General features: G+C 49.6%; 4 protein-coding genes across 4 annotated transcripts; 2 read left to right on the top strand and 2 right to left on the bottom strand.

Annotated features, from left to right (window-relative positions):
• Positions 1 to 676: 676 nt before the first annotated feature.
• LOC112899770 (MHC class II regulatory factor RFX1-like) lies at positions 677 to 4,758 on the bottom strand. Its single transcript, XM_025968371.1, has 6 exons — positions 3,992 to 4,758; positions 2,618 to 2,723; positions 2,365 to 2,533; positions 2,072 to 2,259; positions 1,247 to 1,383; positions 677 to 1,032 (listed from the first exon to the last, which is right to left on the bottom strand). Exons 1-5 carry the CDS (start codon positions 4,594 to 4,596, stop codon positions 1,264 to 1,266), a joined length of 1,188 nt encoding a protein of 395 aa, XP_025824156.1. The 5' UTR covers positions 4,597 to 4,758; the 3' UTR covers positions 677 to 1,032; positions 1,247 to 1,263.
• A 937-nt stretch (positions 4,759 to 5,695) lies between these two features.
• LOC112899769 (cell division protein FtsZ homolog 1, chloroplastic) lies at positions 5,696 to 8,724 on the top strand. Its single transcript, XM_025968370.1, has 6 exons — positions 5,696 to 6,027; positions 6,524 to 6,623; positions 6,866 to 7,095; positions 7,459 to 7,626; positions 7,701 to 7,934; positions 8,165 to 8,724. Exons 1-6 carry the CDS (start codon positions 5,800 to 5,802, stop codon positions 8,420 to 8,422), a joined length of 1,218 nt encoding a protein of 405 aa, XP_025824155.1. The 5' UTR covers positions 5,696 to 5,799; the 3' UTR covers positions 8,423 to 8,724.
• Positions 8,725 to 13,270: 4,546 nt separating this feature from the next.
• Positions 13,271 to 15,599, bottom strand: LOC112899866. The gene is made up of 3 exons (XM_025968510.1): positions 15,282 to 15,599; positions 15,044 to 15,117; positions 13,271 to 13,598 (listed from the first exon to the last, which is right to left on the bottom strand). The coding sequence occupies exons 1-3, from the start codon at positions 15,589 to 15,591 to the stop codon at positions 13,551 to 13,553; spliced, it is 432 nt and encodes a 143-aa protein (XP_025824295.1). The 5' UTR covers positions 15,592 to 15,599; the 3' UTR covers positions 13,271 to 13,550.
• A 744-nt stretch (positions 15,600 to 16,343) lies between these two features.
• LOC112899865 (beta-fructofuranosidase, insoluble isoenzyme 7-like) lies at positions 16,344 to 19,405 on the top strand. The gene is made up of 5 exons (XM_025968509.1): positions 16,344 to 16,728; positions 16,876 to 16,884; positions 17,547 to 18,415; positions 18,495 to 18,992; positions 19,076 to 19,405. Exons 1-5 carry the CDS (start codon positions 16,488 to 16,490, stop codon positions 19,307 to 19,309), a joined length of 1,851 nt encoding a protein of 616 aa, XP_025824294.1. The 5' UTR covers positions 16,344 to 16,487; the 3' UTR covers positions 19,310 to 19,405.
• Positions 19,406 to 20,093: the final 688 nt, after the last annotated feature.

Below are 20,093 nucleotides of genomic sequence, written 5' to 3'. Positions count from 1 at the left end.
GGAGAGAGAGCGCTGGCAGTAGGCGTGTGGATAAGATCAATCGGTGACGCGAAATGAAGCCAGTAACCTAGACTTTTCCCGTGTGTATGCGCTCAGCTGCAAGCAAGCTCGCGAGTCGCACCGCGCCAGCTAGGCTCCGTAGAAACGGCGGAAAAATCCGTTTCCCGCGAGCGAACCTCGGGAGAGCCTTTTAAATCCCGAGGTCTGGGTCAGTACCAATCATAACGAGGTTGCGACCCACGAGCCGACGGTGGGCGGTGGCTCAGTTGGGCTGAATGCAGGCATCCAATCACATCAGTAGCGACGGCCGACGGTGGGCGGTGGCGTAGGCGGAGGCGGAGCGAGTGAAACAACCAGATGGCGACCCTGTGCACACAGGCGTGCCGCATGTGACACGAACAGTTGCCGGCGTGCCGCTCGGCGGCTGAAACCTGAGGCACACGTCGTCTTTTCTCTGTCAACTTGGGTACAGAGCTCTTGAATAATGTTGGCAACTGAAGCATTGAATAGCCATTACTTTTTTACTTCGACATTTTCCATCCAGCCACCAGGCCAAAGTCAAGCAAGAAGACTCTTGGAGGCACAACCTTTTCTAAAAGCAAAAAAGAAGACAAAGAAATCTTATGCTACTTTTGGAAGAAGAGAACTCTGTAACTGTAAACTACTTGGACAGGTGGGCAGTTAACTCAGATTGCCTCATTTCCTCAATATGGAAAAAAAAACAGTACAAGAAAAGCTTATGGCATTTTAAGAGTTCAACCTGGCACTCAATCGGAAGCTTAACTTTACATAGTCAGCATGACATTTTGACATTTAGGAACTAACACTACGAATTCAGTAAAGGTTACACCGGACACCACAGCGGTGGCCTGAATGAATAACAAACTACAGGCTACAACAATCATCTGATCTTTGCCTGACAATTCATAATCCATAACACTGAAGAAATACATAAGCTATGCTGTCCATTCTGTCAAGAACACCATATGGTAATGTTAGGCCTATGATATCTGCCACACTGCAAACCTAGATCTGCACGCAAGAGAAGAAAATTACTAAATTAGAACAAAACAAAGCACAATCTTATCAAATTATGATTACAATACTACAATTCAGATAATGATGTAAATAATCTCCAAAGTTTTAGTGCAATCATAAAGATATACATAAGGCAACATGCCATCATCATCCCTAAAGTCAGGACTGAATGTGGTACTAGAAAGAGGAGTTACTGTGAGAAACTGACCAGTTAATGAGGATTTGCTATGTCTTCTTGATGAAGTGGTGACCAAGCATTTCTGATAATCCTGACATAGGAATGCTCTCACAGCCAAATAGCTCTTGAAGTTTTGAATCACATAATATCGATCCATTGATGACATCCTGTGCAAAATCAAATAGAGCAATTAATGTTCGTGGTGAATGAAGTGTACATTTCACTGTTCACAGCATCTCATTCACTTGATAATCCCATGACTAAGGGAAATAATTTAGGAAAATTATATGCAAGTAAAAAAAACACTACAATCAAGGCATTTGTTTCCTTGCCTAGTATTTCACAACTGCTAATACAAATTGATGCATAGTGGCCACACTCTCCCAACCTCAGTCTAAGATTCCAGGATATCTGAACCAATGAAGATATTGCAGATAGATAAATATCTACACAATGCCAGAATGGTTGTCTCCTGCTAGGAAGGACGCGCTCCTAGTTCTCCAGAGAACCTATATGGACAACCCTCATATTTCCCCCCAGAAATACACAGTAGTGATGTAGCATAACCAAATACCCAGTCAGTACAGATATGGGGGTATACAATTCAAGTTTGTAGCACAAATACGAAGGTACTGAATGTACCAGGTTATTCTTCAGCCTTCTCTGTTAGACTGCTTTTGAAAACCTAATTAAAAGTGTTTACAAGAACTGAATGGTCTGCAGGACTGCAGGACATGCATTCAATGTATCTCTAAAAAATGGACAGTGAATGTATTTCGAGAATTGTTGGCTTGTAGCAAAAGCAAGAAGTTGGTATGGTTACTCTGCACACAAAAAGGTAGAACAGAACCATACCTCGAGTTGGTTTGCCTTTATGTAATCCCAGAGGTATTTCAGAGCATCTTCTTGAGGAAATGTTCCATCAGTTCCAATAAACTTTGCTAGTGCATCAGAAATAACCACAGAGGGTTGATTAATGAGTGGTCCAGGTTGAGGAGTCTCGGTGGGAGCCTTCATTCTTTTCACGTCGCGAATTTGATCTTCTGCAATGCCATGATAAAGTACTTGAGAAAATTTCCATGGAGCAAACTTTCACAAATGCAAACATAGATTAGCATATATTGACCAAAAGAAATAGAAGCTTGTACTTGGGTCAAGTGGGGTTATGTGCTTAGCCAACAGCTTGTTCATCTTAAACATGTCGGTGGTGTCAGTTCCAAAAACCACACGAAGTTCATCATTGCAAATGATCTTTCTTTTGTCATCAGGATCTTGAAGATTATTCTGCCTGATATATGCCCACAGCTGCTTCACAATCTGAATGAATTTTTCTAGTCATCATCTGAAGAGTACCTGAACAGCGCAGAGTACATTTCTATCATAATGAAATATAGGGATTACCTGAGTTCTTGACATAGCAGTCTCGCCAACAATGGTCTGAAGTTCAGGTGAAATTGCACAAACTTTATTTAAACCACCAGGTCCACCTCTTTTCCGCTTAGAAGCACTAGGAGAAATTGCACATAAATCAACAATCAGTGTGTTTCATAAAAAGGAAAAGCACCAAGGTACTATAGCAAAGTACAAATCAGGTTACATGCTAGAGTAAAGTCTCTAAAAACTGAACTGTAATCCTGACCAGCAAAATGAAAAGAATTTCTGTATAAATATGGTCCTTGGGTACAAAAGCCCAAGAGTTTGGTCAACATATTGTCCAAGCAAAATAGAATAAATTTCAGGACCAGCTTCCATATCAGTACTGTGTGACATGGTTCTAGGGTACAAGCTAACCAATACCCCTCAAAGAAGAAACAAGACATACATGCAAAAAGGTGCATGAAAGCACATTAAGTTAGCCAGGAAAACGAATCTTACAAACAAATCCAAAGAAACAAGTGCTGGGGATCAATACGGCTGGCAGTTGCTAATAGGACAAATAAAAACTGAGATGACAGCTTATTGGTACAATATTAAAATACACCCATATACTTAACTTAGAGGGTACAGCTTTTCTTGGGAGAGGGGGGATTTGTAAATGTCTGCAAATGACAAGAACAGTCTACGGGGACCATTTCAACTAAAATGAGAAATCGGAAAAAAAAGACTCTCAATCAGACAAGGAAAATAGTTAGTTATATTCAATTGTTCTCAGGAACCAGGAAGTGGTGATATAAATCCAAATAAATTCATGAAACACAGGGCATCCACCTTACTTGGTAGTTTGTATGTCTTAGTAAACTACTAATCTGCATGCCCTTTTTACCTGAAACGTATCCATAAAATTGACCTTTTTCTGTTTCACAGAAAAACTTTTAGAAGCACAAAATGCATAATACAAATAAAAGCAGTCAACACAACCACGCCTGGATTCCTATCTGTTTGACCAATACCGTTGAGTTAACAGAAATTGGCAACAAAACAACAAGAGAACAGTTACTGGATACCTATCTACAGTCAAAAAGGCAGAAAATGCCATCCTAAGCAAACCGTCCTGAACACTACAGTACGTAAAAACCACTTGTATAAAGTGAAACCTGACAAATCAGCTAAGAAGGTTTGAACTAAACCCTAACCCTAACTTTGCCAGCATAAAGCCAATTCATGATTCCGGATAGACATCATCTGTATTGACATCGAATCATCAATATTAGCAAAGCTAATCAAATGAATCGACCAACTAGAAGTCAAAACAAAGTAGATTTCACCGCCAATTGATAGAGATACTATAGCCAACTCAATCTGGGGAACGGAAACCCTAATTTCACCACAGCTCACCTTTCCTTGTTGTCGCCAGCGACCTGCGCGGCCGCGGTGTGGGGAGCAGTGCCCCCGACTCCGGGGGCCGGCTGTTGGAAGGAGACGGTCCCACCCGTGGCGGCCCCGCCCAGGCCGGTGGTGTAGCGGAAGGCGAGCGGCGGCGGCGGGTAGAAGGCCATGGCCGGTACGGCCGGCGGTGAGGACACAGCGGGGACGGTGGCGACGGCGGGGAGCTGAGGCATGGCCTGGAAGATGAGCTGCGGCTGGAGCGCCGGGAGCTGCTGGTGCTGCTGCGGCTGCGTCTGAATCTGCTGGGCAGGAGGCGGGGCCTGCGCCTGCGCCTGCTGCAGGACCTGAGCGTGGGGCTGCGGTACGGAGGCCGCGGTGGGAATAACCTGCGGCGGAGGGGCCGCCTGGGGTTTGGGCGGCGGCTGCGGCTGGAGGCGCGGGCCGAAGAAGAGGTCCATCTGGTCGCGGATGAACTGCGCCTTGTGGGAGAGGTCCGTACCGAGCTTGGCCTCCGCCTGCTGCAGCACGGCGGTGAGCGAGGCCTCCCCGGGCCCGCCGGCGGAGCCGCGGAGGAGGGACTCGACGCAGCTGGCGATCTCCTGGTCGGACACCATGGCGGGAGCGTGGGAAAAACTCAAATCTCGCCAAAACCCCGCCGCTTCCCTCCCGCGATTCCCCCCTCTCTCTCCTCCGCCCCTCTCTGTGTCTCTGGGCGCTTGGTCTCTCTCCCTTTGGCCTTTGTCTCTCTGTCTCTCTCTTTCTCTCTCCTCGCCCTCTCCCCCTCTCCCTTTCTCTCTCCTGGCCCTCGGTCTAGCCTCTCTGCCGATTTGTTAACTAGGGCACATTTCGTCGGGAGGGGAGGAAAAGATGAAGAAAAGGACAGGCCGCTAAGCGCACCTCCAATCCGCTTACGCGGCCGCTGATGGGGAGGGCTAGGGTCGGACGGGCCCACGTATCATGAGCGTGGGTGGGGAGGGGCTCCGTGTCGAGACGGGGAGGATGCGAGACGACGCGGTGCGGAATGACGAGAGTGCCCACGGTTTTGGATGCGGTTGTTGGGTGGGTAGGGGGCGCGCGGTTTCTGCGCCAGTGGACCCGCCCCAGGACGCCTTGGCAAGTTGGCAGTTGCAGAGAAGAGCGATCGTGGGCTAGGCTGAGACGGGCCGCGCGATGCGTGCGGAAGGCCTGAAATTGATCAGAGATGGGAGCCTTTCTTCGTTCCACAATAGACGATGGGCCACGTTCCTCAATAGAAGATGGGCCGCGTTCAGGGGAACCCACATTTCCATCCTTGTTGGGAATCATGCCAAGATAAACCATGTCAACTGTCAAATATGGCTTCACAAAAGAATAACTTCGCAAGTGTTTGATAATCTGCTTCCAGTTTGAAATTGACAATGCATGCACTGGATACTTCATAAACTTCAGCATGCTTGTTTCTAAACAGATTTTATCATGTGTTGTTGTTCAACAACTTTTGTAGCATTTGATACTTGTTATAGCAAATCGTTTTGAAAGACCCATTACAGCATAATTTGAAATGGATACTACTTGAACAAAATAAATACCTAGGACAAGAAAACCGCCACACTTTCTCTATAACACTAAAACACAAATCGTTAAAAAAATCCAAAATGCATCTTTTTATAACATAGCAGACTGAATTTCACAACAAAAAATAATCGCAGTAGAACAGAAGATAACTAAACCCTCCGAATTCTCAAAACCCTAGACCAGACCAGATCCCACCCCCGCTTCCCTCGCCCACCTCTGGCCTCCCCGTCGCAGCATTTCGCCAACGAGGGGAGCGAGTGGCCATGGCCTCGTCCGCTGCTGCCTCCTCCTCGGCTTCCGCCCTCGTCCGCCTTCCGGGTCCCGCCCACCTCCGCGCACCGCCACGAAGCTGGTGGCGGGACCACAGGCGGCCCCGCCGCACGACCGCCCGGTGCTCGTTCGCGCCGGTGGAGACGGCGAGGATAAAGGTGGTGGGCGTCGGCGGCGGCGGCAACAACGCCGTCAACCGCATGATCGGCAGCGGCCTCCAGGTAGCGGCGCGCTCCCTGACCCGTCTCATTCCGGAATTGGGCTTGCTTCCTCTGCCGTTCATAACAGCGTGTAGATCTATTTGATGGAAATTTAGAAGAATATACCCTCTTGCATTCTTCCTCTCCATCCAATTCCGTGACACTGTTCATAACACTGCCATTGTTTAGCATATGAAATTTTCTGGAGTAATGCTTGATAATCTGATGGGAACTCTAGAACAGCAGTTTTCGTTCTCGAAAAATAAGTTAGTAGTTTGACGGGCGACCTTGCTTATTTCCTCCCCCATCCAATTTCATGCCTGCCACCACCCATAGAACAGTGCTTTAGTTTAGTGTAAGAGGATTTGCTTAGTCATGCTGTTTTTTGTGATATGCTTGTCTGTAACTATTGGAGCATCTATGCAATGTTGAGGTCCAATTTATGATTTAATGGTGACAATCACTGTATTTTCATTGTTGTCACCTCAGTTCTGATAACTGGACTATATGATTTCAGGGTATTGAATTTTATGCTATAAACACAGATTCCCAAGCCCTTATTACTTCACAAGCACAATATCCTCTGCAAATTGGAGAGCAGTTGACTCGTGGACTAGGTAAAATTATATGTCCCTCCCTTATTTATTTTTTTATGTGTAAAAGAAAGTTTTCATGCAAATGCGGCACCTCTTCAGTTTTGTATCATGTAAAATCATGCACTGATAATACAAATAATGCATGGAATTCTGATCATCTGTATGAATGCGCCCTGGTAGGCTGTTACAGATGTACTGTGTAAATACTTAAATTTCTACTGAAAGGTTAGCTAGATTCACTAAATATGATAGCTCATGCACAGGTACTGGTGGAAATCCAAATTTGGGAGAGCAGGCTGCTGAGGAATCAAGAGAAGCCATAGCCACTGCCCTGAGGGATTCAGATCTTGTGTTTATAACAGCTGGAATGGGTGGGGGTACTGGATCTGGTGCTGCTCCAGTTGTTGCCCAGATATCAAAGGAAGCTGGTTATCTTACTGTTGGTGTTGTCACCTATCCATTCAGCTTTGAAGGCCGTAAGCGCTCTCTACAGGCAAGTATCTGAGCTCTCCACTCCTGAATTCGAATTATTTGAAGTAGTAACAAAGATAATTTACATCATCTGTTGCTGTTCATATATGAACTGGAGGTCAGATATAGCATTGCCTGTAGTTCGTCTCATCAATTTTAGTTCCTGCCTTTATATATGATCGTTTGCTGATCATATATAAACTGGATGCCCAAAAGTAACTGCAAATATCTGGGTGGCTCGTGCCGTGTGAATTCATTAGCTGTTGGGACTTCTGAATTTCTATGAACATTTTTTTGGCCAATCAACCATAATTTCCATTTTCAAATACCTTTTTTTTATTTTCTTTAGTTACTTGACGTCATGACTTGTGTATAACCATTACAGGCCCTGGAAGCACTAGAGAAGCTAGAAAAGAGTGTAGACACACTTATTGTGATTCCAAATGATAAGTTGTTAGATGTTGCCGATGAAAACATGCCCTTGCAAGATGCGTTCCTTCTTGCAGATGATGTCCTTCGTCAGGGTGTGCAAGGAATATCAGACATCATCACGGTGGGTGGTTTCTTCTCCGTGCGGCACTAAATTAGTTGCAAATTGTGATCATAACTTATGAGAAAACTTTGCAGATACCTGGACTGGTAAATGTTGATTTTGCTGATGTGAAAGCTGTCATGAAAAACTCTGGAACTGCCATGCTTGGTGTCGGTGTTTCTTCCAGCAAAAATCGGGCCCAAGAAGCTGCTGAGCAGGCAACACTGGCTCCTTTGATTGGATCATCCATTGAGGCAGCTACTGGCGTTGTGTATAATATCACTGGCGGGAAGGACATCACTTTGCAAGAAGTGAACAAAGTATCCCAGGTGCGTCTAGATTTCCTTTGAAGTGCTTCTGTGATTTTTTAATGCTTTTTCAATAATTCTGGGAAATGAAGAAATGTTGGGTATCCTCAAGTAGAGTAGATGGATCAGATTTGTGAATGTTTAGGTCATAGTGATCATGTTGTTTCACTGGGATCAAGCCTTGTAGGTGTACGAAGTATTAAATTAGCGAACAAGCATCCTAAAAGTAATAACTCATTCACCTTTTGCAGATTGTGACAAGCCTTGCTGATCCTTCAGCAAACATAATTTTTGGCGCCGTTGTTGATGACCGCTACACTGGTGAGATACACGTGACGATCATTGCAACAGGATTTCCTCAATCCTTCCAGAAATCCCTTTTGGCTGATCCAAAGGGAGCACGGTTGGTGGAAGCCAAAGAGAAAGCATCAAGCCTTGCCCATAGAGGAGCAGCAGCTTCGGTTCAACCAGCGCCTGCCTCCGCTTGGTCCCGAAGACTGTTCTCCTGAGCACAGTTCGTTAGGCAAACTTCCTTGTGGAGCTGTGACTTGTAGGGCATTAGAGGGTTGGCACTTGGCGTGCCATGGCAGCCCCGAAGGTGTTCTTTAGCTATCTGGAGATTTATAGGTTGGTTTAGTGTTGGATAGTGGTAGGTTCAATTTCACTGTATGTATCGTTTGTTTTGTTTGACTTTGAGGTTCAGCACAGTGAGGTGGAGTGAAATTCTCAGCGTTGAACTAGTTCTGCTGAAGGTCCTGAGCACTTTTAGTGCAACAAAGCCAACAACTTTGTGTTGGATTCTTGAACCGAATGCCGCTGACTATCGCTCCCACTGTTGATTTTTCTGGATTGCTTATCAGGAGCCTTCGAGACATTGTTCCTAAACAAACAAACAAAAAACAGGGGCATTTGGGACAAAGCTTTTTTAATCAGGTAGTGATGCATTGTTTGCTTGCAATGGTCTAATGGAATTATTCATGCTGATACGATCGATCCTATACAGAAGAAAACCCACACCTCAGAAGAAATAACATGTAGGTTATTGGCTTTCAATCTTCTCTCTAGTCTCTAGTTCCCACATCATCCTTACTCTATTTTTATCCCTCCAGTTACTGTGCATAAATAAAATCTAGAAAAGCATGAGTCCTGACAGAGACAGCAGTGCCTGATCGACAAAATCAAAGTTCATTTTTGTTTACCCCTTGGAGAAAATGGCAACGTGTGATTCGTAGCGGACGCAGAGCATTCAGCAGAGCGCCCGAGCGTCGCGCCGCCGCCGTGTACGCCAGACACTCCAGGGGTGCGAGGCTCACGCTCGCGGTCGCAGCGCCGAGAACAGGAGGCCCGCAATGCCGTCGAGGTTCCGCCGAGCCTAACCAACCCCGTCGAGGTTCGCCGGGATCGGAACCACTCCGCGTCGTGCGGCGCCACGGGCCACCGGAGCTCAGCCTCAGCGCAGCGCTTCGTCCACCCCTGGGATTCTCGTTGCCGTTGGATCGGCCCTGTACGGCCACGATCGACGTGGGAAATTGCCAGGCAGCGAGGTCCTCCTTCCTTGAGCGCTCGACGGACTGCTGTTCCCTACTTCCCTGGTGGCGACGAAGCGCTGCGCTGAGTCTGAGCTCCGGTCAGTGGCCCGTGGAGGTTGAATGCTCGGCGCCCATGGCCGCTGAATTACTACTAATCCTCTGCGATCTTCAAGCACGAAGTCCAGTGCAGCGGCTTCCCCTTGCTGGACGGCCACCAGTTTGGGGTCGCCGGCGCCATGGCGCCATGGCTTCCTCCTGTCCTTCACCCACTACATCTGCCTGCCGGCTGCCGCGCAGAAGAAGAGGATGGCGCTGAATAATCTCGTGCATCCGTGCTGTGCCTACCCGTATACTACACTCGTTTCTGGACGGAGCTTCCTCGTCTGGACGGCATGCTAGGCACCGGCAATACCATGCTCTCCACCCCCCTCGTCTAGATCTCCATGGACGCCGCCGCCTCCTCCTTCTTAGCGCGGGGGTTAAACGATTGTTCCATACCACTTGACATGGCGGTGAGTCTCTGGATGACCACCGGAGCCGGCATGGCCGGTCATGGCGGAGATCATGGCCGGCGCTCCTCGGCGTGGACTGGGAACACGTTTCGCTCAAAGCCTCCCAAATAGATCCGGACTATTAATCATGACCCAGTTATTTACATAAAACCCCTTTACATATTTACATTAAACCCCCTATATCGGATCGCGATTAAGGATCGCGAACCAAATTAGGAGGGTATATGTAAAACACGCCTTAGTAATTTACACAGAACCCCCTAATCTGCCTTCCCCTGTCCGGCTTCTGGAGAAGCTTTTCACGGTCGATTTCATCGGCCGCCGCGTCGCCGAGGCGTGCCAGGCCGCGCGCGGCCGCGCTCCAGGTTTTCTTCTCCGACATCCCCCTGGGCGCCCGTGGAAGCTGGAAGCTTCGAGGCGTGGGTGCGTGGACCGCGTGCGCCGCGGGCGTCCCCGCCGGCTCGTTCTACGGTCGCCTCTTCCCTCGGGTGCAGTGTCGCAGGTGCCAGACGAGGTCGGCGAGTGCGGGTCTCCGACGTTCACAGCGCGTTGTGTTGGGCATATCGCGCGCGGCGAGCGCCAACAAGCGCACGGAGCAGGAGAGGGCCGCAAGGGTCGGACTGTCAGAGCCACCCTGCTTCGTGCTCTCCGGCCTGCCGGGCACTAGCTCGAGCGCACGACCAACTCTGCATTCTCCAAGCAAGGGAACCCAAAGCTCTGCCTTCGGACGCCTCCTTCTTGAGCAGGAGAACATAGCAGGAGACTACACGCCCAGCTCTCCATTCTTGGGCGGCACCGCAGGCCACCTCTGGAGCTCAGCGCGTCGCCGACACCGAGAACGGCAGTCCGTCGAGCGCTCAAGGAAGGAGAAGGACCTCGCTGCCTGGCAATTTCCCACGTAGATCGTGGCCGTGCAGGCCTGATCCAACGGCAACGACAGACCAGGGGTGGACGGTATTTCATTTGCCGTCCACTCCGGAGGCCATTTCAAATACAGTCCACCCCCTTGCCCCTGGCTGCCTCGCGCCGCCGTCAAACTGGCCGCCATCGTCCACGGCAACCGCTCCACCCGCCGTCAAAGGCGCTCGCGCGCACTCAAGCAGGGTCTCGGCCGTCCAGCAAGGTGAAGCCGCGCGCTGCACTGGACGTTGTGCATGAAGATGGCAGAGGATTAGTAGTAATTCGCGTCGGCATGGAGATTAGCGAGCACCAAGGCAAGGAGCTGTTGGGCCGGCTCGATCGGCGCGCGGCTAGGCACGCGAGGCGGCGACGGAGCTCGTTCTTGCACGGACGACGAGAGCGCGCTCGCGGCCGCCGTCGCGTGGTAGCCCGTCTTGACGAGAGACCTAGGGGGTGGACGGTACTTTGATTTACCGTCCACCCCGGACGGTATTCCAACTAGCGACCCACCCTTGCCCCTTCTGCCTCGTGTCCGGTCGCCCACCTGGCCGGCGCCGTCCACATCAAGCACGCCGCCCTGGCCTCGAATGCGAGCTCTTCGAGCCCGGCGCTCATCGGTTGTGCTTCCCCGAACCGAACGACGCGCCGCCGCCGCGCCCGCACAGCTAGCTGGTACCTGGTAGCTGCCGCCCACGCCGGATAACGCGTGGCCTTTTTGCTCCTGCGTCGTGCTCCTCTACGACCGCAGCGAGATCATGGTCACCATGGCAGTCGCACTTCCGCGGCGCTGACCCGCATCGACGTCCGAGGCGACGACACGACTTCGGGCGACGGCGAGAATCTGCAGCACTACTTTGCTCTTAATGAAATACGTGCTCAGATACGTTCGGAAAAAAACTGCAGCACTACCAGAGCGGAGCTGAACCACTTGGTGGCGTTGGTGGGCTACGGGGAGGATGACGGCGGTGTCGAAGTACTGGATGGCAGGGACAGACGTGAGCTTTTTCAGACTTGTATTCATATAGTCCAATAGGGTCAGAGGATAGCTGTAGATCACACAGGGAGCACGCACGTCGGTATGGAGCCCAACACGAGTCATCGTTGCCTCACAATCGGGAACAATAGCACGTACTGATTGGCACACCTAGACTAAAAAAGTCCTTTTGACATTGAACCCAGTGATGGGTTTTGTAAGTTGTAACTGGGTAAACGCAAGGCTGAGCATCTCCAAGAATGCCTAATACTAGTTCCTAAAACTCAGTTTTTGGAACCAACGTGAAAACTCTCGCTCCAACAGGCGCCCAATCCAGTTGCCAATATTCCCGCACGCCCAAAAACAGCAGCCAACGGAGCCAAATTTCCGCCGATGTCCTGCGCTCCCAATCGCTAATCCCCGCTAAAATGAGACCCTCCCCCGTCAAGGTCGTCCCGTGCGCGCCAATTTTTGTATGCGCGTCGCGCCCTGCTGAAGAAGGTCAGGTCGCCGCCCGGCTGCCGTCTCAGGCTATGGCCATCGAGTCCATGGTGGCAGGGCGTTGGCTCCGTCGATTCAGTCGAAGGTGCCGCTTCCGTCCGTCTAGTCCACAGCGCCGCCTCCATCCGTCAAATCCATTCGCGTGTTTCAGGGTGCAGTTCAGGGTGCTGGCTCCACCAACGACGGTTAATTTTCAGGGAGCAGCTGGACTACGCACGCTCTTTGAACAGCCGCGTCTAACGCTGTATATTATGAAATTTCCAGGGAACAGCTTCTCTTTCTGGCTGATTGGAGCGCGCCTGAGCCGATCTGATTTGCAGCATTAGGACTTGCAGGGACCGATCTTGCTCTGGCAGGTGCGAAATTGACTTGCCTGGCGACGCCTGCCATCCAGAAGAGCACCGTCGACCAAAAGATCGCAGTTGAAGAAGAAAAGCTCCACCTGAGTACTGTTCAAGGGCAAGGAGGCCCTGCCTGGGTGTCGTGGCATTTTTGAAAGTTTTTGGGAAAGAAAAATAAGATCACTGTTGGAGGAAGGGGTATTTCCTATGCCCAATTCTTTTTTGGAAGTTGCTAATCGAGGATTATTGGGAGTAAATTTATTAGGCACTCTTGGAGATGCTTGCTGCAGGAAAGGTGAACTTCCACTTCCACTTCCACAGGGCACGGCAGGTCGAACAGGTGGAGCATGAACGCAAGATAATACTTTGGAGTAAGGGCATGATTGGTTTGCTTCTAAAATGTTGGCACGCTAAAATATGTGCAAACCTATAAATTTTGGCACTTATTTGGTTGAAGGCAAAAAAAAGATCCATCTAACCAAGTGTTTTTCAAAACTTACCAAGATTTTGGTAAAATGAATTGGTATTGTTTGGTACGTTTTGCCATGCCCACATTTTAGCATGCCAATATTTTGAAAGCAAACCAAGCAGGCCCTAGAAGGGTTCTGGAAATACAATTTTATTTAACAAATCCTCGTGTCATGACACCTGGTGAACCTCAAAAAACATCCTTGCTCATCTGATTCACTCGCCAAAGCCATTGAGCTAATGAGCTGTTCTCAGACCTTACATCTCCCTCAACCTAGAGACTGGTCTCCTATTTCCTACCTCGCACAAGTTACAAAGGATCATCACGAAACCAAAGGAGCTGTGATTTCACTGGCATCACGAAACAACTTATTGCACATCACCAGCAAATTGCTCAGGGGGTATGCCATTGTTCACCCAAAGAGTGATCGGCCTTTATTCCGTTCAAGCCGAGCCTCCCTCTGCAAAATATTGAAACACAAAAGGACATAATAAGATACTCAAAGTGTGATATAAATGGAAAGAAGAATGTGGCAATCAATTGTATATACAAAGTGCTAGTTAGTATCTGAAACAGTACCAACACATACTCTTGTTTAAAGCAAGGTTTCGATATGAATCATATAACTTGGGTTTTTATTACTTGAATATAGAAATAGCAATTTCCGTTTGTTAGCAGAAACAGAAATACGACTCACTGGGCATGCATAATTATATTATGTTAGTGTGGACAATTACTATATTCAAGTCTTATCAGATTTGCTAGAGTGCATGAGCCGGACATAATATGAGTTTATTTGTGACCTTATCTGAACCTATACAATGATTTTAGTTAAAACATATAACTTTCTGTGTAGGTTTCAAGACACAGCATTTACTGCTTTTAACATCACAAAAGGATAGCTCATCCAGGGGAAAGGGAGAAAGAAACAATGCGGCATGGGAAGGTGAATAAGCATTATGGGAGGTACAGAAGACAGGGCCCAAAAAAATGGTAGTAGTAAGGGGATGTCATCATTTGGCCATTATAAAATTGTAAGTAAATGACCATTTGATGATTTAGATTTAGTATTAAGGCCATTGCAGTCAAGGATTAAGACTTTGAAGCAGATCTTAGTGGTGGGTTTTATATAGCTAAAAGTTACAAAACTCTAGTCCTTTACTTACGTGCATGCAAATGTAAGCTAGAATCCAAGGATAGGAGGAATGAAGCATCACTCATATCATTAGAATCTCTGCAGTCCGGATACTGGATGGATATGGGGAGAAGCTATATGCGATGAGGCAACAAGTGAACAAACAGAAAACCAAGGCTAAAATCACCAAAATGGATGACCCTAGAAATGTTGGTGCTAGCAATATGAAATCAATTAAGCTCGTCAATCAAATGTTTCATACATACCCCCAATTCGCGACCTACCATAGGATTTGTTATGAGAATTTTGAACTCAACTTCGGACTGTTGGGATTGGGATGCTACATCTCTACGCCCAGTACTGTCCAAAGTTACTGGCTTACTGCTGATCCTTGAATATCTAAAAAGGAAAGCATGCATTGTACAGCAGCAAGATTTTCTGAAAAATCAATCCCCCCCATTGGAGTACAGATATAGCTACTGTACAGATAACCAATGTGACATGGTTAAAAGGCTAGTGAGTCTATGTAGTAATCATGGGCTCACCCTTCGCTGAGATCCTTGAGGATGCACCAAATGATCTTAAAGCTTTTAACAGAGGAATTTGAGAAGGGTGTGTGTGGGGTGGGGGTGCGGGGGGCATCCTAAACTTGTTCGATTGAAGCATCTTGGGAAACAAACAGAAAGTGAGACGGTGTGTGAAACAACTGAGACCATCTATCGTGTATCACCACCGAGTTTGCAGAGGAATCGGGAAGACAAAAGGCAAACCTCTTTCTTCTTGCACTCCTTGTAATCGTCGAACTGCTGCTGGCACTTGCTCTTGTCCTGGTTGGCCTCCAAACCTTAAGAAACAACGATAGCATCAGCGAGTGACCATACAGCATGCCACTACAAAGAAAGAGTTCCCTAGTGAACGCGCAAGTGAGAAGGGATCGAGGAGAGGAGGAGACGGCGGCGCCAGATTGGGGATTAGGGCGGTTGGATATAGTTGGGCTTGGGCGCATACACTTGAGGGAAGCGGTGTACTGGGGGAAGCAGGCGGAGTCCGCGATCCTGGCGGCGCTGGGGTACGGCGGCTGCGGGGGCGACGTCCCCGGGGACGCGCGGTGGTGGGTGGGGGACGCCGAGGCTGCCTGTGCCGTCGCCATGGTGCCGCGTCGTCGTCGTCTTCCTCTCCTCTTTTGGGCTTTGTTAGAGTTTGGACTAGAGAGCCTTCTCGTTTCTCCTTGTCTTTCTCTTTGTGGATAGGCTTGGAGCAGGTCATAGTGGGCCGTGTATGTGCGTATTTCTATTGCTGGGCCGTGCGGACGGGCCATTGTTTATCTACTGTGGGCCAACAACTCTCTCTCCCTCCCTCGCACAGAGTGCTGTGACATGGGCCAAAAGGCGCTATCCTCTTACTTGCATCAATCAGAAGCCATCGTCTCACCTGAAGATGTACTCCCCCTCAAAAAAGAAAAAAAAAACTGAAGATGTACTAAGATCATGCTAAATGCCACTTGAAAAATAAAAGGCGGGCTCCACTAAAGTTTAACAACTCCTGAAAGTACCCAGCAGCTGATCAGCAACTATATTCTATATCCTATTCCTAGTTGGCCAGATGCAGAAGCAACCTTCGCGCATCATTTGACTAGGAAATCGCTAAGAAAACCACGACATTAGTTTACCAGTACGAGTAATCCAGATCAGAAATTCAGACCATCAGAAGACTACAGAGCCCTGAAGCATCCCCAAGAAATAGCCTTGTCTTGTGCCTCAATGGCGTGCATCCACATACTCATATCCTGTGGGTTACACACTTGAACTGTTATCAAACTTTAGTGTCCAGTAACCCGTAAAGCAGAACATTAGCCTATTATCTCTGATCCGTGAAGATTTTCCAATTTTCAGGTAACTTTGCGTCAGAGGAGAAGGGATCACTTGCGGCGAAGTAGATCCCGTTTGCTAGGCCACGATCTTGATTTGTCGTTTGGCCGGTGACTTTAAGAAACGACCTTAACCGGTCCGATCGGATCTTGAAACGAAAGCTCCAGTTTTTAAGAGATCAAAAAAACTCAACAACAAAAGGATGACGCTCGCACATCACGATTCCATGTTGCATCCGAGGAACAAGCACATGCCTAATGCTAACATTTCGCACTTTGAAATTACACTAACAACATGGCAGCAGGTCCTAAACTTGCTAACAAACTTTTAAGAATTCAGACTTGGGATGCTATTTATTCGGCACTCTTCAGCGAAGCAGGAGATCAGCCAGAGGGAGGTGACCCGTCCACTTCGCTCCCGTTCCCCGGCGACCATGGCCGGGCTTCCTCTCGCCGCCGTCGCGTTCCACCTCTGCCTCCTCGCGTCCTCGTCCGCCGCTCTCCGGCTGGCCCCCGAGACCACGAGCGAGGGCCGCCATGTCGGCAGGACGGCCTACCACTTCCAGCCGGCCAAGAACTGGCAGAACGGTAAGCGCCATGACTTCTCTCCTGCCGTTTGTATTGCTTCATCAAATCCAGCAGCAGATGAAGCTGAACCAATTCTTCTTATTGTCCGATCGCGTGGCGAACTGCTGATCCCGATGGATTCCTGCGGATGATCCCGGCGCCGAGCAGATCCGAATGGTACGTGCTTCTTCTTGGTCCTCTGTTCTTCTTCCGTTCTCCTCTGTTACTACCATGTCTGACAGCTATAGGATTTGGTTTGCTCTGATAAAGCTAAATTGGGATCACTTCATCCTGTCTTGGGTGTATCTAGTTGAACTGCGCAAATTAAACTCCATTAGTTTGGGTGGGATGATGTCCTGGCCTCCTGGGAGGAACGTAGTAGTCAGCAGCTTAAACCTATCCATTGGTGATAAGAAAGCAGACAAAGAAAGGAAAAAAATCAGGGAAAGATGCTTGTGTGGCCCACGTTGATAGGGTAGATTGGACTGCCAAGTGTGCCTGCCACCCTGCACCTACTTGGAGTGTGGGTGTGTCTCACATCTCTGAAGACATGCTTGCACCTAAGCTCGCGTTGCCTGCTCTGTGACATGGGTGGGTTAGTTGCAACCCTGAACAGAGAATATCTTGTTCCGCTTCCGTAAAAGAACACAAATCTTTGGAGATTAAGAATTTAAGATAATTCAGTTAAGGGAACTATGCAGCTCTCCACATCTTTTGCCTAAAATCACCAGACCAGACCATGTCACTCTCGGTGTAACACTGAACTGCCAAACCTGCTGATCATGAGATACTTCCGGTTACTGAAAAACTGACGGTTGCTTCCGGCGTTAAACGAACAGGGCCCCTGTACTACAACGGCATGTACCACTTCTTCTACCAGTATAACCCGCACGGCGCGCTCTGGGACATCGGCAACCTCTCCTGGGGCCACTCCGTCTCCGGCGACCTCGTCAACTGGGCGCCCCTGGACACGGCGCTCGACCCGACGGCGCCATTCGACATCAACGGCTGCTGGTCGGGCTCCGCCACCATCCTCCCCGGCGGCACCCCGGCCATTCTCTACACGGGCATCGACGCCAGCAACGAGGAGGTGCAGAACGTGGCGTTCCCCAAGAACCCGGCGGACCCGCTCCTTCGCGAGTGGGTCAAGCCCAGCTACAACCCCGTCATCGCGCTCCCGGCCGACGTCCCCGGCGACAAGTTCCGGGACCCCTCAACGGCGTGGCTCGGCCGCGACGGGCTCTGGCGGATCGCGGTGTCCGCCGAGGTCAGCGGCGTGGCGTCCACGCTGGTGTACCGCAGCGCCGACTTCCTGCGCTGGGAGCGGAACGCCGCGCCGCTGCACTCGTCCCGCGCCGCCGGCATGGTCGAGTGCCCGGACCTGTTCCCGGTGAAGCAGCACGGCAAGGACGGGCTCGACACGTCGGCGAACGGCCCCGGGGTGAGCCACGTGCTCAAGCTCAGCGTGATGGACACTCTCCAGGACTACTACATGGTCGGCCGGTACGAAGACGCGGCGGACACCTTCGTGCCGGCGGAGCCCGGGCGAGGCGACGACGTCCGGAACTGGCGGCGGTTCGACTACGGGCACGTCTACGCGTCCAAGTCCTTCTTCGACGCGCGCAAGAACCGGCGCGTGCTGTGGTCGTGGGCCAACGAGTCCGACAGCCAGGCCGACGACGTCGCCAGGGGCTGGTCCGGCGTTCAGGTCACCAATCCGACACATTCTGCAGCTCCCGTCGTCGATGATCCGATCCACTAACTGCTCGGTAGCTTGTGCGATGCAGACGGTGCCGAGGAAGCTGTGGCTGGACAAGGACGGGAAGCAGCTGCGGCAGTGGCCCATCGAGGAGATCGAGACGCTGAGGAGGAAGCGCGTCGGCCTGCGCCGTGACACGATGCTGAACGCCGGAGCCATGAACGAGATCGTCGGCGTCGCGGGGTCGCAGGCGGACGTGGAGGTCGCGTTCAAGATCCCGAGCCTGGAGGGGGCCGAGGCGCTGGACCCCAACTGGCTGCTGGACCCGCAGAAGCTGTGCGGGGAGAAGGGCGCCTCCGTGCCGGGCGGCGTCGGCCCGTTCGGGCTCATCGTGATGGCCTCCGGCGACCTGCAGGAGCACACCGCCGTGTTCTTCCGGGTGTTCAGGCACCATGACGACTACAAGCTCCTCATGTGCACCGACCTGACAAAGTCATCTACTCGAGCTGGCGTGTACAAGCCGCCGTACGGAGGATTCGTGGACATCGACATCAAGGAGCACAAGGTCATCAAGCTGAGAACCCTGGTGAGTTCTGCCGCTTCACTGATGATTTGCTTCTTTAGTAAGATGCGTAAGAGGAAATTGACTGACACCATAAACCGAAACAGATTGATCATTCGGTGGTGGAGAGCTACGGCGCTGAGGGGAGGGCCTGCATCACGGCGCGGGTGTACCCCGAGCACGCACAGACGAGCAACAGCCACCTGTTCGTGTTCAACAACGGGACGGGCACGGTGAAGGTGACCAAGCTGGAGGCGTGGGAGCTCGCGACGGCGACCGTCAACGTTGGAGACGAAGGCTTCATTGTGTCTGAATCCAAAGACGAAACTGAATCATATTAGCTTCAGGCTAATTCCTCGGATGCGACCGATTGTTTTTCTGAAAGCCTTGGTGCTGTTCGGATCCAAGAGCAAATGGTAAATTTTTTTCTCCTGTCACATCAGATGTTTGGACGCTAATTAGAAGTATTAAATATAGTTTAATTAAAAAACTAATTACATAGATGAGGACTAAATGACGAGACAAATCTATTAAGCCTAATTAATCTATAATTAGCAAAATTACGGTAGCATTTGCCCTTTTGCACTTTGGGGTGTTTGGATCCAAAAGTGCAAAAAAAGTGCAAAAGAGCAAAAGTTTTACACTTTCTCTTTCTCTTTCCATTGGATCCGAACAGGCCCTTTGTCTCTAGAGAGAGGAAAAGGTGCATTTCGAATAAGAACGCAACGGCGAACAGTATTGTTTTTGGGAACATCCATATTGATTGATTTTGGAAGAAGAAAAAAGAATCAAATTCTCCTGGGGCAAAAAACAACAACAAATTCTCCTGATCTGGCTCGCTACCGTGCCAGAATTTCGAGGAGGTTTTGGGCTGCCCTGTCAGCTCCCATTGCATAAGCCCGGCCCCAAAGTGGCCTGCGGGGCCGACACAGATTTGTAGCTTTCTGAATTATGTCTGACCCTACGATGGGTGATGGCTGCGAAAATGCGAGGAGCTTTCTGACCCTGACGTTTCGTCAGTATTGATAATTTTTTTAGATAAAAATCAGTATTGATAATTTGATATTGATATGGAGAAGATAGCGCGTTACACCAGTAAACAACTCCTGAATTACTCAGCAGCTC

The sequence above is a fragment of the Panicum hallii genome, chromosome 7 (assembly GCF_002211085.1).
Source record: "Panicum hallii strain FIL2 chromosome 7, PHallii_v3.1, whole genome shotgun sequence".
NCBI classification, from domain to species: domain Eukaryota; kingdom Viridiplantae; phylum Streptophyta; class Magnoliopsida; order Poales; family Poaceae; genus Panicum; species Panicum hallii.
Note: the sequence above shows the minus strand (reverse complement) of the source record. Positions and strands in the feature narration are given on the sequence as shown.